At 42.9% G+C, this 23,047-nt stretch overlaps 2 protein-coding genes across 2 annotated transcripts; both read right to left on the bottom strand.

The window, feature by feature from the left end:
- Positions 1 to 3,224: 3,224 nt before the first annotated feature.
- On the bottom strand, positions 3,225 to 8,505 carry LOC133968622 (cortexin-1-like). Its single transcript, XM_062404768.1, has 2 exons — positions 8,352 to 8,505; positions 3,225 to 5,826 (listed from the first exon to the last, which is right to left on the bottom strand). The coding sequence occupies exon 2, from the start codon at positions 5,152 to 5,154 to the stop codon at positions 4,876 to 4,878; it is 279 nt and encodes a 92-aa protein (XP_062260752.1). The 5' UTR covers positions 5,155 to 5,826; positions 8,352 to 8,505; the 3' UTR covers positions 3,225 to 4,875.
- A 7,240-nt stretch (positions 8,506 to 15,745) lies between these two features.
- LOC133968616 (mitochondrial import inner membrane translocase subunit TIM44-like) lies at positions 15,746 to 22,763 on the bottom strand. The gene is made up of 13 exons (XM_062404764.1): positions 22,688 to 22,763; positions 21,239 to 21,343; positions 20,897 to 21,061; positions 20,656 to 20,736; positions 20,163 to 20,312; positions 19,634 to 19,767; positions 19,447 to 19,532; positions 19,101 to 19,193; positions 18,586 to 18,710; positions 18,179 to 18,229; positions 17,925 to 18,014; positions 17,643 to 17,753; positions 15,746 to 17,273 (listed from the first exon to the last, which is right to left on the bottom strand). The coding sequence occupies exons 1-13, from the start codon at positions 22,715 to 22,717 to the stop codon at positions 17,154 to 17,156; spliced, it is 1,341 nt and encodes a 446-aa protein (XP_062260748.1). The 5' UTR covers positions 22,718 to 22,763; the 3' UTR covers positions 15,746 to 17,153.
- Between the last annotated feature and the right edge of the window lie 284 nt (positions 22,764 to 23,047).

A 23,047-nucleotide genomic window follows, 5' to 3' on the forward strand; every position in this document is an offset into this window, starting at 1 on the left:
GGAAGCTGCGGTTACTCAAAATAATAGACTTTGTATATTGGGGTAGGAAAATGACGAAAACAAAATGCAAATAAAACTTTGATATAAATTATTATTCCTCATCTAGAAACACGTTGATTTACTTCAACCGAAGCGTCGTCTCCATATTTATGCACAGCCAATCCTCAGTAATACTACGGCTGACTACTTTATCGACCTTTATTTCGTCAACTTCCGGTGTTTGTCTGTCTCTGGCAGAATGATACAGCTTGATGGTTGACCGGCCGATGAAAAACTAAGGGCGTCTCCTGTGCAGAGCTACAGTTGATGTGAGACATTAACCGAATCATACACCGATTCAGGCTGAATTATAAGCAAGATCAAAGAGTAGGATTTTCAAGTAGAGGTAAAGTGTAGGGGCAGCAACAGAGAAGCCATGAATATGGAGAGTTGTGTTTGAAAGCAGTTACAAAGGCCTTTACTATCCAGTTAGGACTAACTTCTCCATAATCATATTCAAATAGAAGCCTTGATTTTGATCCTTTGAAACTCTACAGCCTCACCAGGTCTGGTTTGAGCAGCATGTGGTGGATCATTGTGAGTTATAAGGTCATCAAACTTAATGGAGATGGGCAACTAACACTGAGTTTATGAACCCTCTCTACTTGTATCTATTATAATGCGACTAATCCTTTAGCATTTCCTGCTATATGAAGCCTGCAGCCTCATTGGCTAAACAGACTTGCTTCCAACCTCACTATTTACATTCAGAAGTTGTATTTTATTGCCTCTGAGAAAGAGGTCACGTTTCCACTATAGTTCAATTCCTTAACTGAACTTCACAAGGTTTTTGGGGCCTTAGCAGATGTGTGCACTCTACTTTACTGAGATCCCATTCTGGCAGGAAACACAGGATATTTGATGCTTCTTTATCATCAGAGTATCTCATTACATTTCCTCAAACTCTATTTGTCGGTTATACTGAAGTGGGAAAGTCTCCTGCACACGCTAAGAACATATACATCGGCAAGGACACCTCCAGGACGTCCTAGTTTGAAGGGAGTGTGTGCACAGCCTGCTATTGAACTCACAAAACCAGGCCCTGGACAAATATGTGTGTACACATCATCCTCTGTGTCAGACTGCATTGACACAAACGCACCACACCATCAGAGAGACACACTTGCACCTACATCCAACACAAACCCCAGACGGGCACACTGATCCTCTTCAGCCCATCCTCCTCTTCAGCCACCACTCTCAGCTGGTAGTATTGTCATGGGGGGAGACAGACAGGCTGTCTGCTGATAGCATCGCCACTGTTATGCAGATGAGCAGCTCTTTTTCTCCATCATGCACATCAGTCAGGAGACTCGGGACTCAAGTGTAGGTGTATTATTGACTCATATATATGTTCAATGTGGGCTTTTTGTGTTGAAAAGGCTTTGTATACATGGTGTGCTGCAGAGCGACTATGCAAATATGATTTGCATGTGCCTCGATGTGGGCTATTTGAGGGTTTGTGGGATTGTGTGTGTGTGTGTGTGTGTGTGTATGAGAGGGAAAGAGAGTGAGGGGGGGGGGGGGACTGTTCTTTGACTCCTGAAAATTTGTCTGTGCACATTCATGGGGGTATTTCGATTCTATACACACCTGCCTATAGTGAAACATACGCCAGCAAGACCAAACATGAAATTTGACATATATCACAACTGGGCCTGCAACCCTTGCTCTCACAGTAACACACTTATTCATTCAATTATTATTACAAAAGTAAATTCTCTGTATTTCTGTGTTAGATTTATGCAATATAAATTCATTATATTGTATTTTTCTGTTTCACATAAATATGGTAACACAGAACATTGGCTGTCATGCATGTCAGGCTGGAGCTTATGTTTTTGGTGACCCAGCCTTATTTGCATTAATGTATGTACGTGTGTGCGTGTGTGTGTGCGTGTGTGTGTGTGTGTGTGTGTGTGTGTGTGTGTGTGTGTGTGTGTGTGTGTGGGAAATGGAAACCGAGGGCCTTTGTTGGTTAATCAAGGACGTGTTATTGTTGGAAGCCCCTGAAGCACAGTCGTGTTAGTTGCTGCACAATGAGGCTGAGGTTTTACTGAAACTGAAAACTGTGGAGGCTTGTTAGTGAAGTTTGTTTCCGGGTTTGTGTCCACAGATGACTGAGCTAAACATTAATTTCCTCACTAATGTACATTTCTTACTAACAGGCCGTCCTTATCCTGTGCTGGCGTCCCTCTTTTGCTAACATGATACTCTAGCTAATATACAATATTAATAGAGGATGGAATGGACATATAGGATCTTTAAAATTTAAATATAAATGTCCTAGTTTTGAAAGAGAAAGTCCAATTACTTTTCTTTCCATATGAAAACATAATAAGTGAGCACTAATTGATCCCACATTGAACAGGTCACTTGTTCATGCAGTTCTCTAAGTATCCAGAAGAGGTCACATATAAACAGATGGTTTACCTCCTATTAGGAAAGTTGATCACTGGATGAAACCACAGGGGAATCTACCAGGAAGAGGGAAGATGGAAAATTCAAATGACATGTCATTAGCGAGTTGTAATTTAAAACTGCACCTGAAACAGTGTTTTTCAAACAATACTCTGTGGTGCATTCGCTATCCTCATAATGGTGACTGATGTGGATCTTTGACAAATGTTGCTCATTAAGTCTGAGCTTATGTTAGTAATTTGACTGCCCCAAATAATCGCAGTGATGAGGTTGTAAATTACTCAGCGTGGGGATATATTTCTTGTGAGTGTATGTGTGTTTGTTGCGTGTGTGTGTTGGCGGGGGGTTGCTCTAACTCTGTGATTGCCGACCCTCGTGAACGAACTCTCTGTGTTTCTTTACGAGCATCCGATTGATTAGTTGATTGATTTAATTTGCTCTAAATCTTCCTGATATTGATCCAATGGGCAGAAGGGAGGACAGCCCCATGTTAATTTTACTGCGGTCAAGCCAGCCGACACAGAAATTCTACTTCAGTCATATACTGACACTTATGGTAAACGCATTCAAACTGCCCAGAAAGGGGATGGCAACGGAGTACTCGGAGTTAGAGGAAGATCGCATGTGGGCCTACGTTCGGTTTTCAATGCATAATTGAAAAATGATTTCTTGGATTAAATTCAAAAGAAGTATATATTGTCTTACATGTGTCATTTTTATTAATAGCATTTTAAATTTTATCAATAGCACAAATTTCTAGCTTCAAGTAGGTAATTTCTGGATACTTCAAAGTACTGTAAAAACATTATGCTCAATAAGTTCAGAGTGAGACTGATATGCCTGTGTTCAGGACCTCTCTGACTACCTACATACAGAATACCAACCATTTGAAAGTTTTTTTCAAAGTAAAGTCCAACTTGTGTACAATCTAATCAGTTCATTTCTGAATATGTGTGTGTGTGTGTGTGTGTGTGTGTAGATCTGTAAAGTAATTAGACTTTGTAAAAGCATCACCAGACAAAAGCTTTTATTTCATAAAAAAATAGCTAAATGCCACTGTAAAGAAACATTAGGAAAATATCATTTTACTTTGTTACAAGCAAACATTTACATCCAGGAACAGTTAAGTATCTTCTCATTAAAACAGTTTTTTAAGGTCATCATTGAGGAATCAAACAACTTTTACACAATCAGCAAAGTATTGTTGATACTTAACTTTATAAAGAGCCTCTCAGAGCCATATTTAAAGGGCTTTAAAAGCACAAAAGTGATGTTACAAAACAAAGGAGCAGACATATTCTCAATATGAAACAGTTCATATTCTCATAGTCCTACAGGCACTGTTGAACATATTTGGCTGTTGCACTGGACAGGGTCTAAAGGCAAGAGCGGGTCAAGGGGGAGGAAACTGGTGTACAAGCGTTTTTTAATCATAACTTCCTATGACACGTATTCATTCGAGAGTCTTGACCCTCCTCATTAAGGATCATAAGCTTCTTAAAGGGATGGCGACATGAAACAGCAACGGCCAAAATAAAATTGACTGTATTAACTGTTCTGTATTATAAAATTTTACACAGTAAACTTGACATGACATACACAGGTACAAAAGTTTCATGATTTTACCTGAGGGTCACCTTAGGGACAGAACAAATGCTACACGATATCCAGCATGGCCAAACAAACAAGAGGAAGGTTTACTGTCTCAGAGAATCTTGTATGACATCTATTAAATGTTTTGGTTCAGCTATACTTTCAAAAATAAAAACATTTTAGATATAACATGTAAAGTTTACTCTCTCCACTGTATATCTCCATTTACAGAGTGTACTAGTTCTGTCCAAACGACTTCTTTGTCTGTTCTAAACTCATTAGATTACTTTTTCTATTCAATGAGGGCCGCAGCTCTGCTCTCTATTTATAATTCGGCCTTGGATTTGTAAAAACATTATAGAAATACAAAACGACATGATCAACATAACGCTACGGTACTGATCATTGTCTTCCTGCAGTGTTTGTCCCGCTGAAAGCTGCAGTGTTACATCGGTAAGTTTTGTTTTAATTAGTTATTTGATCATATAAAAACGGGATAAAACGTCATGATTGACAGCTGACTCGCAATTGGCTGAGTCAGAGTTCCATCTCTCGATCTCTGCTGCACAGACTCTGGTTTTAAATGATCTTGATTGCAGCATTTATATCCGGGATATTTCAAATCATGGCGGGGGTGGGGGTCCTGTCATCCATCGTTATAACCAATCTATTGTTTTGAAGATGACATCTGGCAGCTTCTATGACCCCAAACAAATAACAAATATGTAACGATAGCATCTCGTTACTTTCATTTCCAGGATTCTTTGATTTTTCAGGAGATAAAAAGCTGGAAACAGAAGCTCTTCACTTCCCCCCCCATCTTTACACCAATGCATAATCAAACTGTCCTCTGTCCAGCCCCTCCTTGTGGTCTGTCCACGAGGCAGCCGGCATGCTGCCGTAGGGGTCCAACAAGATACGGATGCAGCGAACCATGAGGACGAGCAGCAGAATCAAGAGGAGGCCCACGAAACACAGGGCTGTTCCCTGCTCTGTGTGTGCCGCCATGGCTGGCTGCAGCACTGTCGGGCCCCTGGGGAATACAGGTGGAGAAGGAGAGGAGAGGTCATAGTCCACTACCCAGTAGTTAGTTTCGCTCATTCTGGACGCTTTGATCGGTAGAAACTGTTCACTGGGCGCGTTTAGTGCAGCAGTCAGAAGATGTCTGGACTGGCATGACTCTGTGGGGTCATGTGTTTATAAACCCAGGAGGAGGATCACATAGTGAAATCTGGCAGCAGATGGAACTAAATGCAAATAGTGTTCTCCCACAAGCCCCAGGGCAAAGCAATAGTTCCAGCAGAAACAACACCGGGCAAATCAGTGGTAAATGAATGAGCCCTCTGGTGAGATGCTCAGTGAGGTTTTATTAGATCAAACTGGCTTGTGTTTGTGTGACCCTCTCTGGTTTTCACTCGTTCTTACACAATCATTCTAATGTTAACAGTATGGACACAGTGGTGGTGACCTCAACTTCAAATCATTTGCATTGTTCTTGATTTCCTTGGTAATATTATAAGTGTCATCAAACAGTGGCGCTGCAGGGCCCTTTATCAAAATTACAAATTAAAGTATAAATCTCTGTTGAATGGCTGAAGACAGATCCTTTAAAGTGCTCACAGGCTGTAAATGATCCGTGTTGTGTTGACTTCAGAAAACGTTTTTGTATTTGAATCACTCTAATGGTTTGGTTTTGTTGCCCTGAGTTCTTCTAGTTACACATCTTCCTCCTGAGGTACCTCTTCATTTGGGGGGAATCATTCATGAGAAGACCTGAAAGAGAAAAATAAAGATGAGGCAACATAAGAGAGGGAGTTTGCAGCAGGCAGAAGTGCTGAGTCGAGGGAAAACTGATTGATTCAGGGGGTTCAGAGCTGGACAGTCCTTGAAACATGAAAATAATAATAGATTTTTACAGTTTCAGGGCCCAGAGAGAGAGGCTGTTCATGAGGCTCCATGGCCTCTTGAACAGCCCCTGCCAGCACAAGTCGCTTAAAAAATGTTATGACACACTCTGTCCGATCGAATAATTTTCCTTATGAGCAAATAACTGAGACGAGGCAGACGCACCCCTCTCCTGAACTCAGGTACAGCATAGTACAAGATAAATAAATCAGACCCTGATGACGGATGAGTAAAATGTTGAGGAACCCCTCAGAGAGTGGCAGCTCTCCTGCACAGGAACACTCTCCGTGGCCTCTGTAAGGGGCCGTGGAGTGGAGAGATGTTTCCTGTGGTAGGTGCACTCCCCCAGTCAGCAGATTCTATTCCAGGAGGCTTTGTCTCTCCTTCCTCACCGCCCCGTCCTTCCTCACAGAGACACGTTGATCGCTCCCCTGCTCTCCGGATGAATGGACTAAAAGGCCAAGTGAAGCTTTAATAGGGGACTTGAAGACCTAATGAAAGAAACTGCCTGCCTCAGTATCAATTATCAAATGGCCTGTGGTTTCATCAGGCTGGACAGATGGTGGTGGTGGAGGAGACGAAGCTAAATGAACAAGCCAGACTAAAAGTCAATGGAGAGACATGAAGTAGACATGAAGTTAACACAACAGGATGACACAAGCGTAAGTCAGAGTGTGTAAACTGCTAATGCTGCTTAAGACTTTACATTAGTAGCTGTACATTATATAAAGCTAACAGCTTTTTATAAACACTAACTGCTTAATTAGTTACACAACTAAAATTACTACATGACAGGGGCGGATCCAAGGGTGGGGCCAGAGCGCACTAAAATCGTATTGGCCCCTGTGAGTCCCCCTGTCTGGTCAGTAATGTTTTTTAATTTAGAAAAATCCTAGATCCACCACTGATCATACAGGTTCCATCCATACTGCCTCTTTCGTAAGTGAGTGAGTCCAACATATCACAAACTGTCATTGTTCAAGCAAACAGCAGACGTGTGAGTCTAATGCACATCTGTGGCTTTAAATGTTGACCTGAGGAAGTGGCTTTGTGTTTCCAGGTCATTTAAAAACTCTGGAAGGTTACCCAAGGTCATGATGATGAACAGACTCCACCCGAGCTGAGGGCAGGGATGTTTGGTTGCTGGAGAGGCAACGCAAATACAGCTGTTATGAACGTGAAAGATTGAGCTGCATCAATTTCACGGCTCATCGATCCTCAGTGAGACACCTGCTTTGGTTTCTAAGCAGCGGATAAATCCCGGTGAACACGACTGATTTAGATGAAATGAAAACAAAAGTAAACTGTACTGAAAAATTGAATATGGACAAATGTCTCAGAATCTCAGTTTTCCATTAAAAAACGCATAAAACAGAGTCAAAATTCAGATTTACGAAAGCAACGAGTAGCCGTGCATGTGAAGGCTGATGACAGAGCACATGTGGTGACATATGGTGTTCCCTCGTGGACAAAATACTTATAATACCTTTCATTTATACCTGTGGATGATGGCAGATGCTTTGAAAACGTCAAGGAATTGATTGAAAAGAAAGGGGGAAAATATGAAGTAAATAACGATAGTCGGACTGAGAATTCAATAAATAAAGCAGCCCTATCTCTCTCAATAAGCTTTGCAATTTATAGCTAAGTGGTGTGTAAACAGCTCAGATGTGGCGCCTCCACCTGGAAGAGATCGCTGACTTTCTTTCTACTTTTTCTTTATCACTTTTTAAATCACAGAAAGCAGTGGAGTGAAGTTAGTTTGGAGATTCAAGACAGGTGCTTTCAACTTTTTCACTGTCTGCTCCCCAGAGAGGAAAAAGTAAGAATCCACAGATTTGATATATTCCTGTCCGTTCTAAACCTCCATTGTACCAACTGCATCTTAAACTATTGCACTGATATATCATACATCATGCAAAACATTAGACAGACATCAGATAGAACAGCAGTGGCTAATATAACTGCATTTACATTATGAACATCTGCACCACATTTTAAAACTTAATTCAATTCATCCATGAATCAAAGACCAGCCTCTGTGGAGAGATATGTAAAGTATACTACTATTCCCTGGTGTCAATGTGCAGTCATCTCCTTTGCATGACTTGTTAATGGGATAATTAGCTGAACTCATCCTGTATAAATAAGGAGGACAGATGATCATTGTTTTCGGGGAGTACAGAACAAACAGTGATCACAGTGTCATTATGTGTTATGAAGTTACACAACAAACATCTTGCAACAGGACGACCTGTGAGTGTTGGAGTCGTGTAGTGACGTGACGGTCCTAGGAACACGCTGTCATCTAGGTTCACTCCAAACAAACAGAGGCTTCATTATCACATTGATCCAACAACAAGCAAAGAGGACGATCAGCTTAGAGAACTTACTTCAGCAGCCGGTGTCCCAGGTGAGGACATGTAATCGCCAACACAGGGGGATGAAGATGAAGATGATGCTGGTGATCCGGCAGCAGCTGCAGCAAATGTGCAGCACAGCGGACAGCTCCCCCCCAGCCCACTCAGCCTGCCTCAGGACTGAACTCTGTCACATCCCGCAGAAAAACCTCCTCCTCTGTCTCTGCCGGGGGCTTTTAAACTCTCTCTCAGTTTGTGGGATCCGCCCCAGCTCCCCCTCCCCTCCTCTCCCGACCCTTCCTCCATCACTCCCTCTCCACCCCCTCCCTGTCCACTTACGACCGGCCCTGCTTGGACTGCAAACATAATCTTTTGTCATTTGGATGACTAAAGCGCCCAGAGCTGTGTGTTGCTTTTGCTTTATGTAAGAAGGCTGTGTGGGGCACGGACAGTGGGGGGCCTTTACAGCCATTCGGCCAATATGTTGTAGCACCGGTTAGTTTCTGTGTGTGTGACCGTTATTTAACCACATATAATAGTTCCACAGTTATATAAGAAGTTTGAGTAAGAGATCATTTGTATACAGCAGTAAGAAAAGTATCGTGTGACAGGTGCATGTAGAGAAAAGAAAGAGGAATGATCTACCACACAATTTATTGTATAAGTAAAGAGTTCCCCTGTCCATCTAGGGTGGATTTTTGTACTTTTTCTGTCGCCTGAATCTCCTGGAGAAAGAGTTATATGGTTTTGGAGCCCTCTGTGATGAATGTGAAGTTGCCTGTTTATTTCTTGTCAGCACAAACTGGCACATTTTCACATTTTTTCATCACTGAGAATTTTCTTTCACTTTTTAGGCTGAAATGAAGTCTCATTGAATAATGGTAGGAAGTTACAAAAGACAGTTATTTATGGAATATGTTCAGATTTTATATAATGATGTAGAAAACAGAATATTTGATTTTACCAGCCCTTTTCATTTAAATGTATATACTGTACTTTAGTGCTACTTAAAAAACAAACAAACATGCAGTTCCAGCAAATCCTGAACAGCTTTTGAGAGTAAATGACAAGATCAATATTTGCCTTTACAATAACAGGTTTATGAGGTTGGATATGATGACGTCATTAATCCGGATGCATTACGATTACATGATCAATTCGGGTGACCTGTCTGCACCCGTGGCTAAGCTCCAGAAACTCACTGGGAGAAGTAATTAATTGACACAAAAGAAAAACTGTACAAACACTGGAGCAGATTGCAGTCCACACACACACATACACTCACACACACATCCACACGTCCCCTGCCGTAGGCTGCAAGAGATCTCCCTGTTGGTTTAATTAATGGTTGGTGAACGGTGATTGTGTCCGGATGGGGCTCCTGCAGAACTCCCACTGCGCTCATAATTGATAAAGGTCTCCAGACAGGGTTATGAAATTCCACATTTCCATCACGATCCTCACTGCTACAGATGGTGCACAGGGAGGTCAAGCTGTGGTTCAGGCAGCAGACATGGGTCACCACTGTAGGATACCTGGGGCCCGTGACAGCAGGGGATTCTGGGTGGTTAATAAGCTCAGGCCAGTTGAATACTAGTGGGCCACTAGAGTATTCTCATATAAATAAGTAGCTGCTCTGCTGAGCATAGGGACTGTTAACAAGGGGAAACATTATGGATGTGTCCATAGGTGTCACTCATACAGTAGGTGTCTAACAGCACTCATTATAAAAAAGAAAACTTGAAGTTGCTCGCATCAAAACAACATTTAAATTAAGTAAAAGAACATTGAATTACTTGTAAACTTACTATTAACTTTTATTTGTAAATTTGCCCTCAATACATAATTTTATAATTTAATATCGATCTGAACAGTGTGGAGTCCAGGCAAGTTAAAAACAATTCTCCACAGGGTTTCACCCATGAACCATGTAATGTAGGATGATTCTTCTAGACAAGAAAGATTTCAAACCTGAAGGTCGTGGGTTCAATGCCCGGCCCCTCTGATTCACCTACCGAGGGGTGCCCTTTTGGTGACTTGTAGCGTAAAGCACTTTAAGAAAGACAAGAAATGTACTTTATAATTCCAGACATTTATATCTCGAATTTAATTTGGCAAATATAATTGTTAAGAGTGAGAGACAATTATTCTGAATTCATATGGAATATGGCTAAATTCCTGAATCATGCAAAAAGAGAAATGTTACATGTTGAGTTCAAACAAATGTGTCTCTGTTTATCAAAGTTGTTCACACATTGACGAGTTGTTCATAATTTATTTAACTGGAGTCAGATAACTAACTGTTCTTATGTTGTTTATTTTTAAACTATAATATTTCCAAAAAAGATAGAAGCAAATAAGCACTGAAGTTTCAGCACAGATGATACCTGCTTATGTAATGTTCTGATGTTGGATAATACGCTGCATTGAAAGCCTTATGTAGGTTAAAGCACAGTCCACTATGGATAGAGTAGAGGACAAAGCAAAGAACAGCACTGCCTCCGAGGCTTTTCCTGCTCCCAGGCTATTGTGTTGGTGCATCCAAGCAACTCAGTGGTGCGAGGACAAAGCAGGGAGCTTTTTACCTCTGACATGTTTTCCTGTCTGTTCGTTTGTGTGTTGGTTTGTCAACAAGATTACGCCAAAAACGACCAGAGGGCTGTGGTTTGGGTCAGGGAAGAACACGTCAAAACTTTGTAGAAGATCTGCATCAAGGGAGTGGATCAAGGAATATTTTTTATTTTGAGATAGGATGTTTTTCAACATTTTGACTTTTTTTCTCAGGAATAATTAACGAATTCTAATGAAAGTGAGGGAAGTGATATCTATGATAAGAAACTGTTGGCAGAGGTAGCCCACTCTTTTGAGTGACATTCTGTTTTCCCAGGAGGATGCTCTCACCATCACCTCGACTGTTAACTTGTCCCACACGTCAAGTCAAAGTAGAGTTTAGGTGAAAATGTTCTGCAGAAAGGAAATAATCATGGATTATTAAAAGATGAACTTTCATTGAGCTTTTCTTTGTCCACACGGAGGCATGAACTCTCAGTCAGTCAAGAGGAGCGACTGGACTTTGGAGGACAGAGGGAGGTTAGTTAGTATAAGGACGTCCCCGGTCATTCATCACATCAGACAGCTGTGGGATGAGGTCCCACATATATCGGTCATGTGTGTGAATCTCCTCTCCTGGAACCGTCCCCTTATCGTGGTGGAGAGGTTTGCGTGTCCCTATGAACCTGAGGGCTGTGTTGTCTGGAGCCTTGTGCTCCTGGTAGGGTCTCTCATGGCAGAGTGGTCTCAGGTGAGGGGCCAGAATAAGAATGGTTCAAAAAACCTCAATGAATAATGGAAAAAGAGGAGATGTGACCCGGCCCGGAGGAAGCCCGGGGCCCCCGTCTGGAGCTAGGCCCAGACGGAGGGCTCGATGGCGAGCGCCTGGTGGCCGGGTTTGCCACGGAGCCCGGTCGGGCATAGCCCGAACAAACTACGTGGCACCCCCCCTCTCTTCATCCCATGGGCCCACCACCTGTGGGAAGACCCGTTGGGGTCGGGTGCGCAGCCACATGGTTGGCAGTGAAGGTCAGGGGTCTCGACGGACCAGACCCGGGCGGCAGAAGCTGGCTCTGGGGACGTGGAACGTCACCTCGCTGTGGGGAAAGGAACCGGAGCTTGTGAGGGAGGTGGAGCGCTATCAGTTAGATCTGGTGGGGCTTACCTCCACGCACAGTCTCAGCTCTGGTACCGTTCTCCTGGATAAGGGTTGGACTCTATTCTTCTCCTGAGTTGCTGAGGGCGTGAGGCGCCGGGCGGGTGTGGGGATACTCATAAATCCCCGGCTGAGCGCTGCGGTGTTGGAGTTTACCCCGGTAGACGAGAGGGTCGCCTCCCTGCGCCTAAGGGTTGTAGGGGGGAAAACTCTGACTGTTGTTTGTGCGTATGCACCAAACAGCAGCTCAGAGTACTCGGCCTTCTTGGAGACCCTGAATGGAGTCCTGTATGGGATTTTTATTTTAATTTTAAATTTTAATATGTGCTTAGCTTGTTTATTAAGCTAATATCTCGAGGTAAAACCATGTGTGTTTTGTTCATATGCCGGATATAAAGACTGTGGTACTTAAAATAAACATTGCTGTGTCTGTAAACAAATTATATATAGGCCTAGGGTACTCTGTACCTGGTACCAGAGTACCCTAGGCCGAAGATCAATGATCGATTTTGTGATTGTGTCATCTGATCTGAGGTCGCATGTTTTGGACACTCGGGTAAAGAGAGGGGCGGAACTGTCAACCGACCACCATCTGGTTGTGAGTTGGATCAGGTAATGGGGGAAATTTCCGGATAGACCTGGTAAGCCCAAACGAGTAGTGCGGGTGAACTGGGAACGTCTGGAGGAGGCCCCCGTCCTAGGTATCTTCAACTCACACCTCCGGCGGAGTTTTTCTGGCATTCCTGTGGAGGTTGGGGGCATTGAGCCAGAGTGGGCGGTTTTCAAAGCCTCCATTGCTGAAGCTGCGGTGGCTAGCTGTGGCCTCAGGGTCTTAGGCTCCTCAAGGGGCGGTAACCCTCGGACACCGTGGTGGACACCGGTGGTCAGGGAAGCCGTCCGATTGAAGAAGGAGGCCTTCCGGGATATGATATCCTGGAGGACTCCCGACTCGGTTGCAGGGTACCGACAGGCCCGAAGGGCTGCAGCTGCTGCCGTGTCGGAGGCTAAGCAGCGGGTGTGGGAGAAGTTCGGAGAGGCCATGGAGAAGGACTTTCGGTCGGCACCAAAGTGTTTCTGGAAGACGGTCCGGCACCTCAGGAGGGGGAAAATGGGAACCATCCACGCTGTGTACAGTAAGGATGGGACTCTGTTGACCTCAACTGAGGAGGTCGTCGGACGTTGGAAGGAACACTTTGAGGAACTCCTGAATCCGAATAACACGCCCTCTATGTTGGAGGCAGAGCTCAAGGTTGATGGTGTTTCGTCGTCAATTTCCCTGGTGGAGGTCACTGAGGTAGTCAAACATCTCTGCAGTGGCAAAGCCCCAGGGATTGATGAGATCCAGCCAGAAATGCTAAAGGCTCTGGGTGTTGAGGGGCTGTCATGGTTGACATGCCTATTCAACATCGCGTGGGAGTCGGGTACAGTGCCAAAGGAGTAGCAAACCGGGGTGGTGATTCCCCTGTTCAAAAAGGGGGACCAGAGAGTGTGTACCAATTACCGGGGTATCACACTTCTCAGCCTCCCTGGTAAGGTCTACTCCAAGGTGCTGGAAAGGAGGGTTCGGCCGATCGTCAAACCTCAGATTGAAGAGGAACAATTGGGTTTTCGCCCCGGACGTGGAACTACGGACCAGCTCTTCACTCTCGCAAGGATCCTGGAGGGGGCCTGGGAGCATGCCCATCCGGTCCACTTGTGTTTTGTGGATCTGGAGAAGGCGTATGACCGGATCCCCCGGGAGAAACTGTGGGAGGTGCTGCGGGAGTATGGGGTAAGGGGGTCTCTCCTCAGGGCCATCCAATCTCTGTACTCCTGAAGCGAGAGCTGTGTTCGGGTCCTCGGCAGCCAGTCAGTTTCGTTCTCAGTGGGTGCTGGTCTCCGCCAGGGCTGTGCCTTGTCACCAATCCTGTTTGTGATATACATGGACAGGATATCGAGGCGTAGTCATGGTGGGGAGGGGTTGCAGTTCGGTGGTCTGAGGATCTCGTCACTGCTTTTTGCGGATGATGTGGTCCTCATTGGATCATCGGCTTTTGACCTTCAGCACTCACTGAATCGGCTGGCGGCCGAGTGTGAAGCGGCTGGGATGAGGATCAGCACTGCTAAATCTGAGGCCATGACTCTTAGCAGGAAACCGATGGATTGCTTACTCCAGGTAGGAAATGAGTCCTTAGCCCAAGTGAAGGAGTTCAAGTACCTCAGGGTCTTGTTCGGGAGTGAGGGTACTATGGAGCGTGAGATTGGCCGGAGAATCGGAGCAGCGGGGGCGGTATTGCGTTCGCTTTACCGCACCGTTGTAACGAAAAGAGAGCTGAGCCGCAAGGCAAAGCTCTCGATCTACCGGTCAATCTTCGTTCCTATCCTCACCTATGGTCATGAGGGCTGGGTGATGACCGAAAGGACGAGATCGCGGGTACAAGCGGCCGAGATGAGTTTTCTCAGAAGGGTGGCTGGCGTCTCCCTTAGGGATAGGGTGAGAAGCTCAGTCATCCGTGAGGAACTCGGATTAGAGCCGCTGCTCCTTTACTTAGAAAGGAGTCAGCTGAGGTGGTTCGGGCATCTGGTAAGGATGCCCACTGGGCGCCTCCCTTGGGAGGTTTTTCAGGCACGTCCAGTGGGGAGGAGACCTCTGGGAAGACCCAGGACTAGGTGGAGAGATTATATCTCAACACTGGCCTGGGAACGCCTCGGGATCCCCCCGTCAGAGCTGGTCAATGTGGCCCGGGAAAGGGAAGTCTGGGGCCCCCTGCTTGAGCTGCTCCCCCCGCGACCCGACCCCGGATAAGCGGATGACGATGAGTGATGATGAGTGAGTGTGTGAATCTGAAGGCATGCGTTATTTAAAGCCTGATCTATCATCCCTATACTGCTAAATCCATAGGTTTATCAACCAGCGTCTTCTGCCGGATCCATGGACATTTATCAAAGCATGTCATTTTTCAAATGAGAAAACAAAGGACACACACAGGGTGCCTAGTTCTCTTGTGAGCACAAACACACAAAATGCATACAAAGCTGCTGACTCTAAGGAAGCTTGGATGGAGCATATCATTATACAGCTCGTTTTACTCTGCAGAAATATAAATAGAAAGGTCATGAATGTTTGCTCTTTGGTCAACTCAAAAATGCACTAATGTACAAGCTGAATAATGGATTCATGTGTCAATCTTAGAGGAAAACTACACAGGGTAAAGTAAATTTCTCTTAATCATGACAACATATGAAACGATTTCTGAGATCATAATAAACACCATTTTCCTCCAATCTTAAGAATTAGTAGATGTTTTCTGTATTCCATTCAAGAGTAAATAAAAATAATCGTATACATTAACACATTTTGGTCAAACTAATTCTTGCAGTTGATTAACAGTGAATTATTAAATTAACAACACAGGCTGTAAATGTCACAATCATCAAATGTGAGATTCGCTCAAGATTGGACATAGGAAATTTGCCAAATGAAAAAATACTTTGAAAAACTTTGATATTGTTTGGTAACCAAAAGTTGAATATATCAACACTGACACACATAGGTCTAGGTCTGCCCTAGTGATCTAGATCTACACAAAAGTTAAAGGAGTTTTTTGTGTGATGAATAAATGCATCATCAGAAAACAACAATGTGACCATCAGGGATAGTCATGAATTTTTGTATAGTTATTACCAAGCCATCTCAAATAGTTGGAATATTAAAAAAATAAAAAAACACGCACACACCATGTTCTCTTTCTTAATAAATGTTGTTTATCAGGAGCTCAACTTCTCTTCACAAGAATGGACGTCTTTCTATTGTGATAAAACAGTCATGGCAAAACACAAAGTAATCAATCATGATTTCAATCTACAGTGACATGAGTAGAGACTCATTTATTCAACTTTCTGTCTCCAGTCTAAAAAAAAGCCACAAACACGACAGTAAACCAAAGAGTTCAATGAGACAAACAACAGGAGATGGTGGATGATTTGCAACCAATAAAGCTGCCATGACGAGGTCCCAAACTTCTAAAGAGCCAGTTCTCAACATTTGATTTCTGTACATAAAGTTAAGAGCGCATTAATATGTAGACACATCTCTTCTGACTGAGGCTGTACAGACTGTACATTGTACATCAGCACCACGACTGTAAAAAACATAAACTGGGTTTCAACACAAACATAGGGACATGCTGTCTGTGCTTACTTGTGGTCCTCTGGTTGTGATGCATTAAGTAGAGCTACATAAAACAGGATGGACTCATTACATCCTACACTATATGGGCCAATCTTATCTTCAGATGAATTATAGGCGAATGCTTGGATTACTCTAGATGCATTTCTTTTCATGCTCAATGTTAAATAAAAAGAGGCTGAGATATCGACTTTGAATCCATAGAATGGAATGAACTTTGGAAAACAGTGGAGAGCTATATTACAATTCTAAAGGCATCTTCCATTCAACCCTCCCTGTCTGAAAAGTTATAATTTCTTTCAAGCTACACATCCCCAGTTGGTAACACAGACTTTCTGTTAAGTCTCAAGATCAACCAGAGGTAACTGAACATATTATGGGTTATTTCATCAGATTTCAACATTCAGAAGGCATTATACAGCAGACTCTTTATGAGAAGTAAACCAGTTTTCATAAGTAAAATTAGTGAAGTCACAGGTACAACGTCCACACCCCAAATGAGCCTCTTGGATTTAACCACCAGGCTGGAATAGATGGACTGTACCACTGGAAAAGGCAATGGGGGTTGGATGACTCCTCTTTTAGCCAAATGTTGAAATGATGGTTCCAGCCACTTTTAAAATAAAAGTAAATGTTTTAAATACAGTTTGTATCCTGGAGTCACAAACACTGAGCTTACCAGAGCAAGAGACATGTTGTACACACAGTTTTCTATTCATGTTAAGTATCTTATACCGTCAGTTTATCTCCTTTTTCATGTACATTTTCAAGTATACTGTTATATATACTGTGTGCAAATACTGTCTCTGGTGTAACACGGCAGCGTTCTCTGCCCTCGGATGTTGATGAATAAATATATGAGTCAATATGTGTATTCCAGGCACATCCTTGTATCTTCTGCCCTTGTTCACAGTTGGTCTCAGATCCCAGCTGGACCTTTTCACCTGCCGGCCTCCTCCTCCTAGAGGACTTGCTCAGTGCTGGAGGCGGAGATGTCCAGGAGTCTCCAGGCCGCGTTGGGGTTCAGCTCCTCCTGGTCACGACACAACGCCCAAACATACATCATCCTCATCACCTTCTCCTGTTAAGGGAGGAAAGGAGCACAGGGTCAGGAGATAGTAGAGGACTCTTCTAGACTTAATTCAGATTTCACAACTACAGCGGTGCACAAGCATTACTTATTAAGCGTCTTTCTGATTTGGATTGTAATGAGGATGCAATATGTAACTTGCTACAAAGACTATACGCAGTAGTTTAATAGTTATAACAAATCTTTTACACAAACGTGAAACAAGCCAGAGGGTGCTCTTTAATCAAGCCTGTGAAATTCAGTGCAATAGAATGGATGTGAACAAGGTTCCCGAGTGCTGATATTAGTCGTTCTCCTTGAAATGACTAATTCTATCAATTAGATTCATTTTTCCGGTGCAGCAGTTGGGAGTTGACTGACCGGATCTCCCTCCACAATGTCTCCTTTGGGGCTCCGGATCACCATGACGACCTGCGCCTGGAAGGTGATGATCAACACTGGGCCCTGGTCCATCATCTTACCCATCGCTAACTACAACACATGGGGGGGGAGAGGGGGGGAGAGAGGAACAATCAAATGAAAGGAGAAGAAAACATTTTACAAAGATTTTTGAAAACGCAAAGAAGAGATAACAACAGGTATTACATTGGATATTTAAGACCTGAGTACAGTTTGACATAGTGTGTGTGTAAATGCACTTACATCTATATTATCAATATCAAGTATTTTGGAGTGGAGGAGCAGCCCGAGCGCCCTGGCTTGTTGGATGGGGTGGGCCAGCTGACTGTACGTCTGAGAACAGGCACAAGAAAACACATGGCAGACTTGCATACAGACTGAAATGGATGGAGCAACATATTAGTTAATTTTTGTGAAGATTTTAAAAAGGGGAGTATGTCTCTTTGCAAAAACACATTGATTAAATACAAGTATAAATGTGGAAGTGCATCACTTACAGCTTCATAGCACCAGTCCTTCAATACTTCCAGCTCTCCACGGATCATAGCCTGCAGAACGAACAGTCATTATAAATGCTTGTTGTAGTGCTCCACCGATTATTTTTGACAAAGGGACAGTCCTACTTTTAAACAACACTAAATTCTTGTTTCATCCTTTCATGCAAAACAGCATCAATGGTTTTTATTCTGTGACTGTGAAGGTCAAAACCATTTTGTTCAAAGAGAGTTTCCTACCATTCATAAGTTCAGTTGGTTTTATATTCCCTTGCTTTGAAATCTATTCATAATTCTGAATGAAAGCACTAGTTATGAATGTGATGCAGACTGGCATTTATTCAGAGAGAGAACGAGAGAGAGAGCAAAAGAGAGAAAGAGAGAGAGAGAGTGCAGCAGAGTGTGTTTACCTCCAGTATATTCGGTATGATGTCTTTCTCACACTGTTTGAGGAAACAGTCTTTGTCAAAGTTGGGGTCTGCCTTCAGGATCTCTGTCAGCACCTCAGACATTTCTGTCTTGGAGAAAAGACCACCTGGAAAAACAAACAACATCAGCATGGGCAACAACAGAGAGAGATCCCTTGTTCCACTGAAGGCAGAGCTTTTTTATTGTTTATCTCGAGCATTAGAAACTTCTCTTCGCTAGTTCTGGGTTTTTCCATCATATTCCTAATTGCCATAGCCAGTTGGGTCTCTGTCGCTATGGTTGCTCAGGTCTGGCAAACATATCACTTGACATTACTACTGGTGTCCAGCAGGGTCACAATATGAAAAACTCTGATAGGTGCTTAAATATACACATTTATCTAAAACCACACTATGAACACAACGTAGACAATGTCTTTTATTGTCTACTGTGAGTTTGGTTGATCATATAAAAAGGTTTATATTAGCAAGGATAATCATTAGTAAGTCAGCATTACCTAGAAAACCAGTGACTGTGTCAGTTACAGCTCTGGATGCTCTGATGAGGCCGTTTTCACTTTCATCATATTTCATCTTCATCTCAAAGAACCCTGAAGAGAACAGAAAGGAAATGAGGTGAGGATTTATAATTTATGAAAACACATATATACACAGCTGTTTTTTAAGTTGTGGATCAATCCTACACACTTGAGGGCACACAGGCCTCTCAACTGTTCCCTGAACTACTTGAGACTGTTCTATCTATTGCAAATATTCTACTGCCACCTCCTGCCTTTAAAGAAAACTACACATGTGCTTACAGTGAGTGATCTATTATATAACACTAATTCCACAGATTCTTACTGTTAAAAACTGCGTTGTTGTCCTTGAAGTCCTTCCACTGCTGGAACCACTTTGAATCCTTGTGGAGAACCACACCCATGTCCTCTCTGGAACACACAGATCACTCACATTATTACAGATCAGTGTCATTATTATAGGATGTGATGCTCTTATTAGACAGTAGTGTTGAAAATATTTTCCAACTCACTCATTGGCCTCAAACACTCTGTCGTCACCGTTTGCTCCTTTGGAGGAGAAGTCGCTTCTCTTCCTGAGCTGGGGGGGGGCTCTGTAGGGACCGGCATCACCGTCATCGATCTCCTTCTTCATGGTCTCCACACCCTGCTCAGAGGACAAACTCTTACAGTAACTGCAGTCTAGTTCTTCATTTTTGTAAAGCCTAAATTCAAAGGTATGGAATTTGACCCAATGATCTTTTAGTTGTTTTCAGTTTGACTGTAATATTCTGCAGCTGTGTCACTGTGACAAAAGAACATTTCTGAGTAACTTATAGCAACACTGGCCATCCATTCATTATCTACTTGCTTTTCCCACTGTGCTGAAAACATGCTCTTGAGTCACAGTCACAAACTGTGAATGTGTACAAACTGCATATGTATTCTGTTATTAGAGTCAATTCTCAACCATATACTATTTGTTCCTGTATACAGTGAGATGACAAAATAATAAATGCTTTTTCAACAGTGCAACAGTTCCTGTCATATTTGATCACTGACCTGTGAGATGGCTCTGAATGCACTGGTCCTGCCCAGTTTTTCTCCTCCTTTGGACACAGACTCCGCCGAGTGCATGGCCGTCCTGGCTGCTCCCTCCACACTTTCCTTAATCTTCTTCCCGATGTCAGTGCGAGTCACCTCCTCAAGACCCTACAGCCACAGCGACAGAACAGAACACGACTCTTTCAGAAAGTGAATGGGCAAGTTTATTCTACCATTAAAAGGACATGGGCTTTTGACGACGAAAAAATACCTATATAATTGTATACCCAGATTTTCAAACTGTAACCATCAGAAATATAATAAATTGAACATGCATTGTTTTTGTTTCATATATAATGGATTAATGTGTATGAATCTCAAGAAAACAATCAGTTCACTATGTTCACAATATGTTCCGATATGAGGGTTCAATTCATTTACTGAGGCCAATCTGCACCCACTGAAGTTCAAACAGTTTTATTGATAATCAGAGGAAATGCAGGCAGTTTACCTCTTTGACGGTTTCTGACAGGGAGCCAAACGTCTTCTTAAACACCTCGGAGGTCTTCACTGTCTCAGCTTCAATAGTTTTCTATTGAAAGAAAAAAGAAAGAAAGAAAGAAAATGACATCCACAAAAATAACAAATGGGGGAATGTTGCAAGAAATGTACAACAATTGCTGATAAATAATAGTTAAATAATAGTTAAATAAAAATATTAAGATGACATATATGGTTTAAAATGTTCTTACATATTTCCTGCGGGCCTGCTGGAGAGCGTCCGACTCGTCAAGCCTCTTGGCCTCTTCTCTGAACTTCTTTATGTTGTCCTTCATTTCCTGATTCTTACCGAACTCCTGACGCAGGTTGTCCACAAACTCCCCCAGGAAACCTTTACGTTCTGAAGCATATCGCACCTAATGACACAAGCAGAGAGTAGAACATACAGGAGATATAGTGAACAGATCATCCACATGTTGCAGCTGGAAAGCCTTCCTTTAGAACAAATACATTTTTGGAGTAAAATCAATGTCTAAAGCTAGTTAGTGACATTTTTTATAAATTGAAGGTGTTAAGGTGATGTCGGTGTGTACCTGCACAGCTGCAGCTGGGCTTCTGTGTAGCCGGAGCACATCTTCTCTCCACACTGAGGAGACCAGGGGGCGGGAGCAGAGGGCCAGAGCACGTCTGCCAACCAGCTGCAATGAGGAAGAGAAAGTCACTGTAACAAATATCAGCTCTGACAACAAAGCAGTGGTCGGACAATCAATTAAAGACGCTTAATGAGCAAATAATGAGCCCTGTGCCTACACTAATAAGCAAAGATATGAAATAGGAAAATGCATTAGAGGAGATGGTAGAGTCCTAACTTTAGATGTTTTTCTTTTGTGATCTGATCTGACAAACGATGCATCTCTGACAAATTAACAAAGTCTACATGTCTGGAAACATCCGTATTTGTGATGCTTCTCAGTTTATGTGGTCGATTTGTCTGCAGCGCCATGTGCAAAAGATTTCCTCATGAGTGGTAACATTTCATCATTGTAAGTGAGAAGCTGTGAGGTCAAGTTTAGTAACCCTCCAGATTCTGCGGCTCGAGTATATATTTCAGCTGTGTTGCTCATGTTTTTAACATAAATTTCCATTGTGCTTTACTAAATAATAATATACACACTTTACATCTAGAGCACCTTTCAAAACCAGAGTTACAAGGTGCTTCACTAAATAAAAGTGCATACAAAGCAAACCATAGAAAAGCCAGATCATACTCACCAATAAAATAAAACAAAACAGCTAAAACATCAAAACAAAAAAATTGTGATACTCGAATATGCAAATATTAGACTATGTTGCTCAGACACTATTGCAACTCTTGAAAGGAGGATTTTATATTTTATAGATATATTTCAAAGTAAACTGCAGCAAACTTGACATTACTGATCATTTCCTCAAAACGCAATGCCCTTCAACAATCAACAAAATAACTAGTTTGCCCAGAGGTTGCACAAACGTTTCAAAAGAGTTGTATAACTCAATCAGAAGTGTGGTAAAGTGTGAGAGAGCACCATGCTCTGTGCTGCTTAGATACGTGATTAGATCATAAAAGCCTCATTTGCACTGAGAAGACAGTTCTTCTGAATGTTCTGTAACACAGGAGATGCACTGTTGTGCGGTGGTATTGAAACCTTTCACACCTGATGTGTTTTATAACCACTGGTCACTGGATCGATGCTTCTGGGTCTTGACGGTTCACGTGTAAACCGAATACAAATATAACCTTTAACACAAATCGATGGGTCCAGCATCAGGGACACATTTCCCCTTCAGACCTCAGACTGAAAGTTAAACCCAGACGTTTGTGTCTCTGCTCCTGATGACAGCGGGCCTCCAGCGACGGAACATATCGCCCCACATTTGCATTGAATGAACACGCTGCGTGTCACCTCCGCACATCTGGACGGTAAAGCACCGACAGTAAACCCGGTCTGTGCCCGATCCGCTAAGCTCTCTGTCTGTGCGCTGAAGGACATGAATGAACTCACCTCGTAGCACCGACACAAGGAGGCTGCCATCTTGATCCTGACTAAATGCACGGAGCTCCACGTGCTTCGTCCCTGCACCAGCTGACCTCCCTTTTGACCAATAGGAGCAGAGCTTAGGGGGCGGGGGGCGGGGCCAGCTGTCAGCACGACACATACAGGGAAATCAGCCTAGAAACGACGAGTAATTAAATAATATGGTAAATAAATAAATGCACATCGTGCTTTGCATTCACATAGTTTAAGACTTTGTTAGCTCTAGTGATACCGACAAGTTTATCATATTCAATATTTTGATAATTGCAAATTTTATATCCAAGTGTACGTTTTCAAATAGTAAGCAAACAAAAAAAGTGAAATCAA

Source organism: Platichthys flesus, chromosome 14, assembly GCF_949316205.1.
Source record: "Platichthys flesus chromosome 14, fPlaFle2.1, whole genome shotgun sequence".
NCBI classification, from domain to species: domain Eukaryota; kingdom Metazoa; phylum Chordata; class Actinopteri; order Pleuronectiformes; family Pleuronectidae; genus Platichthys; species Platichthys flesus.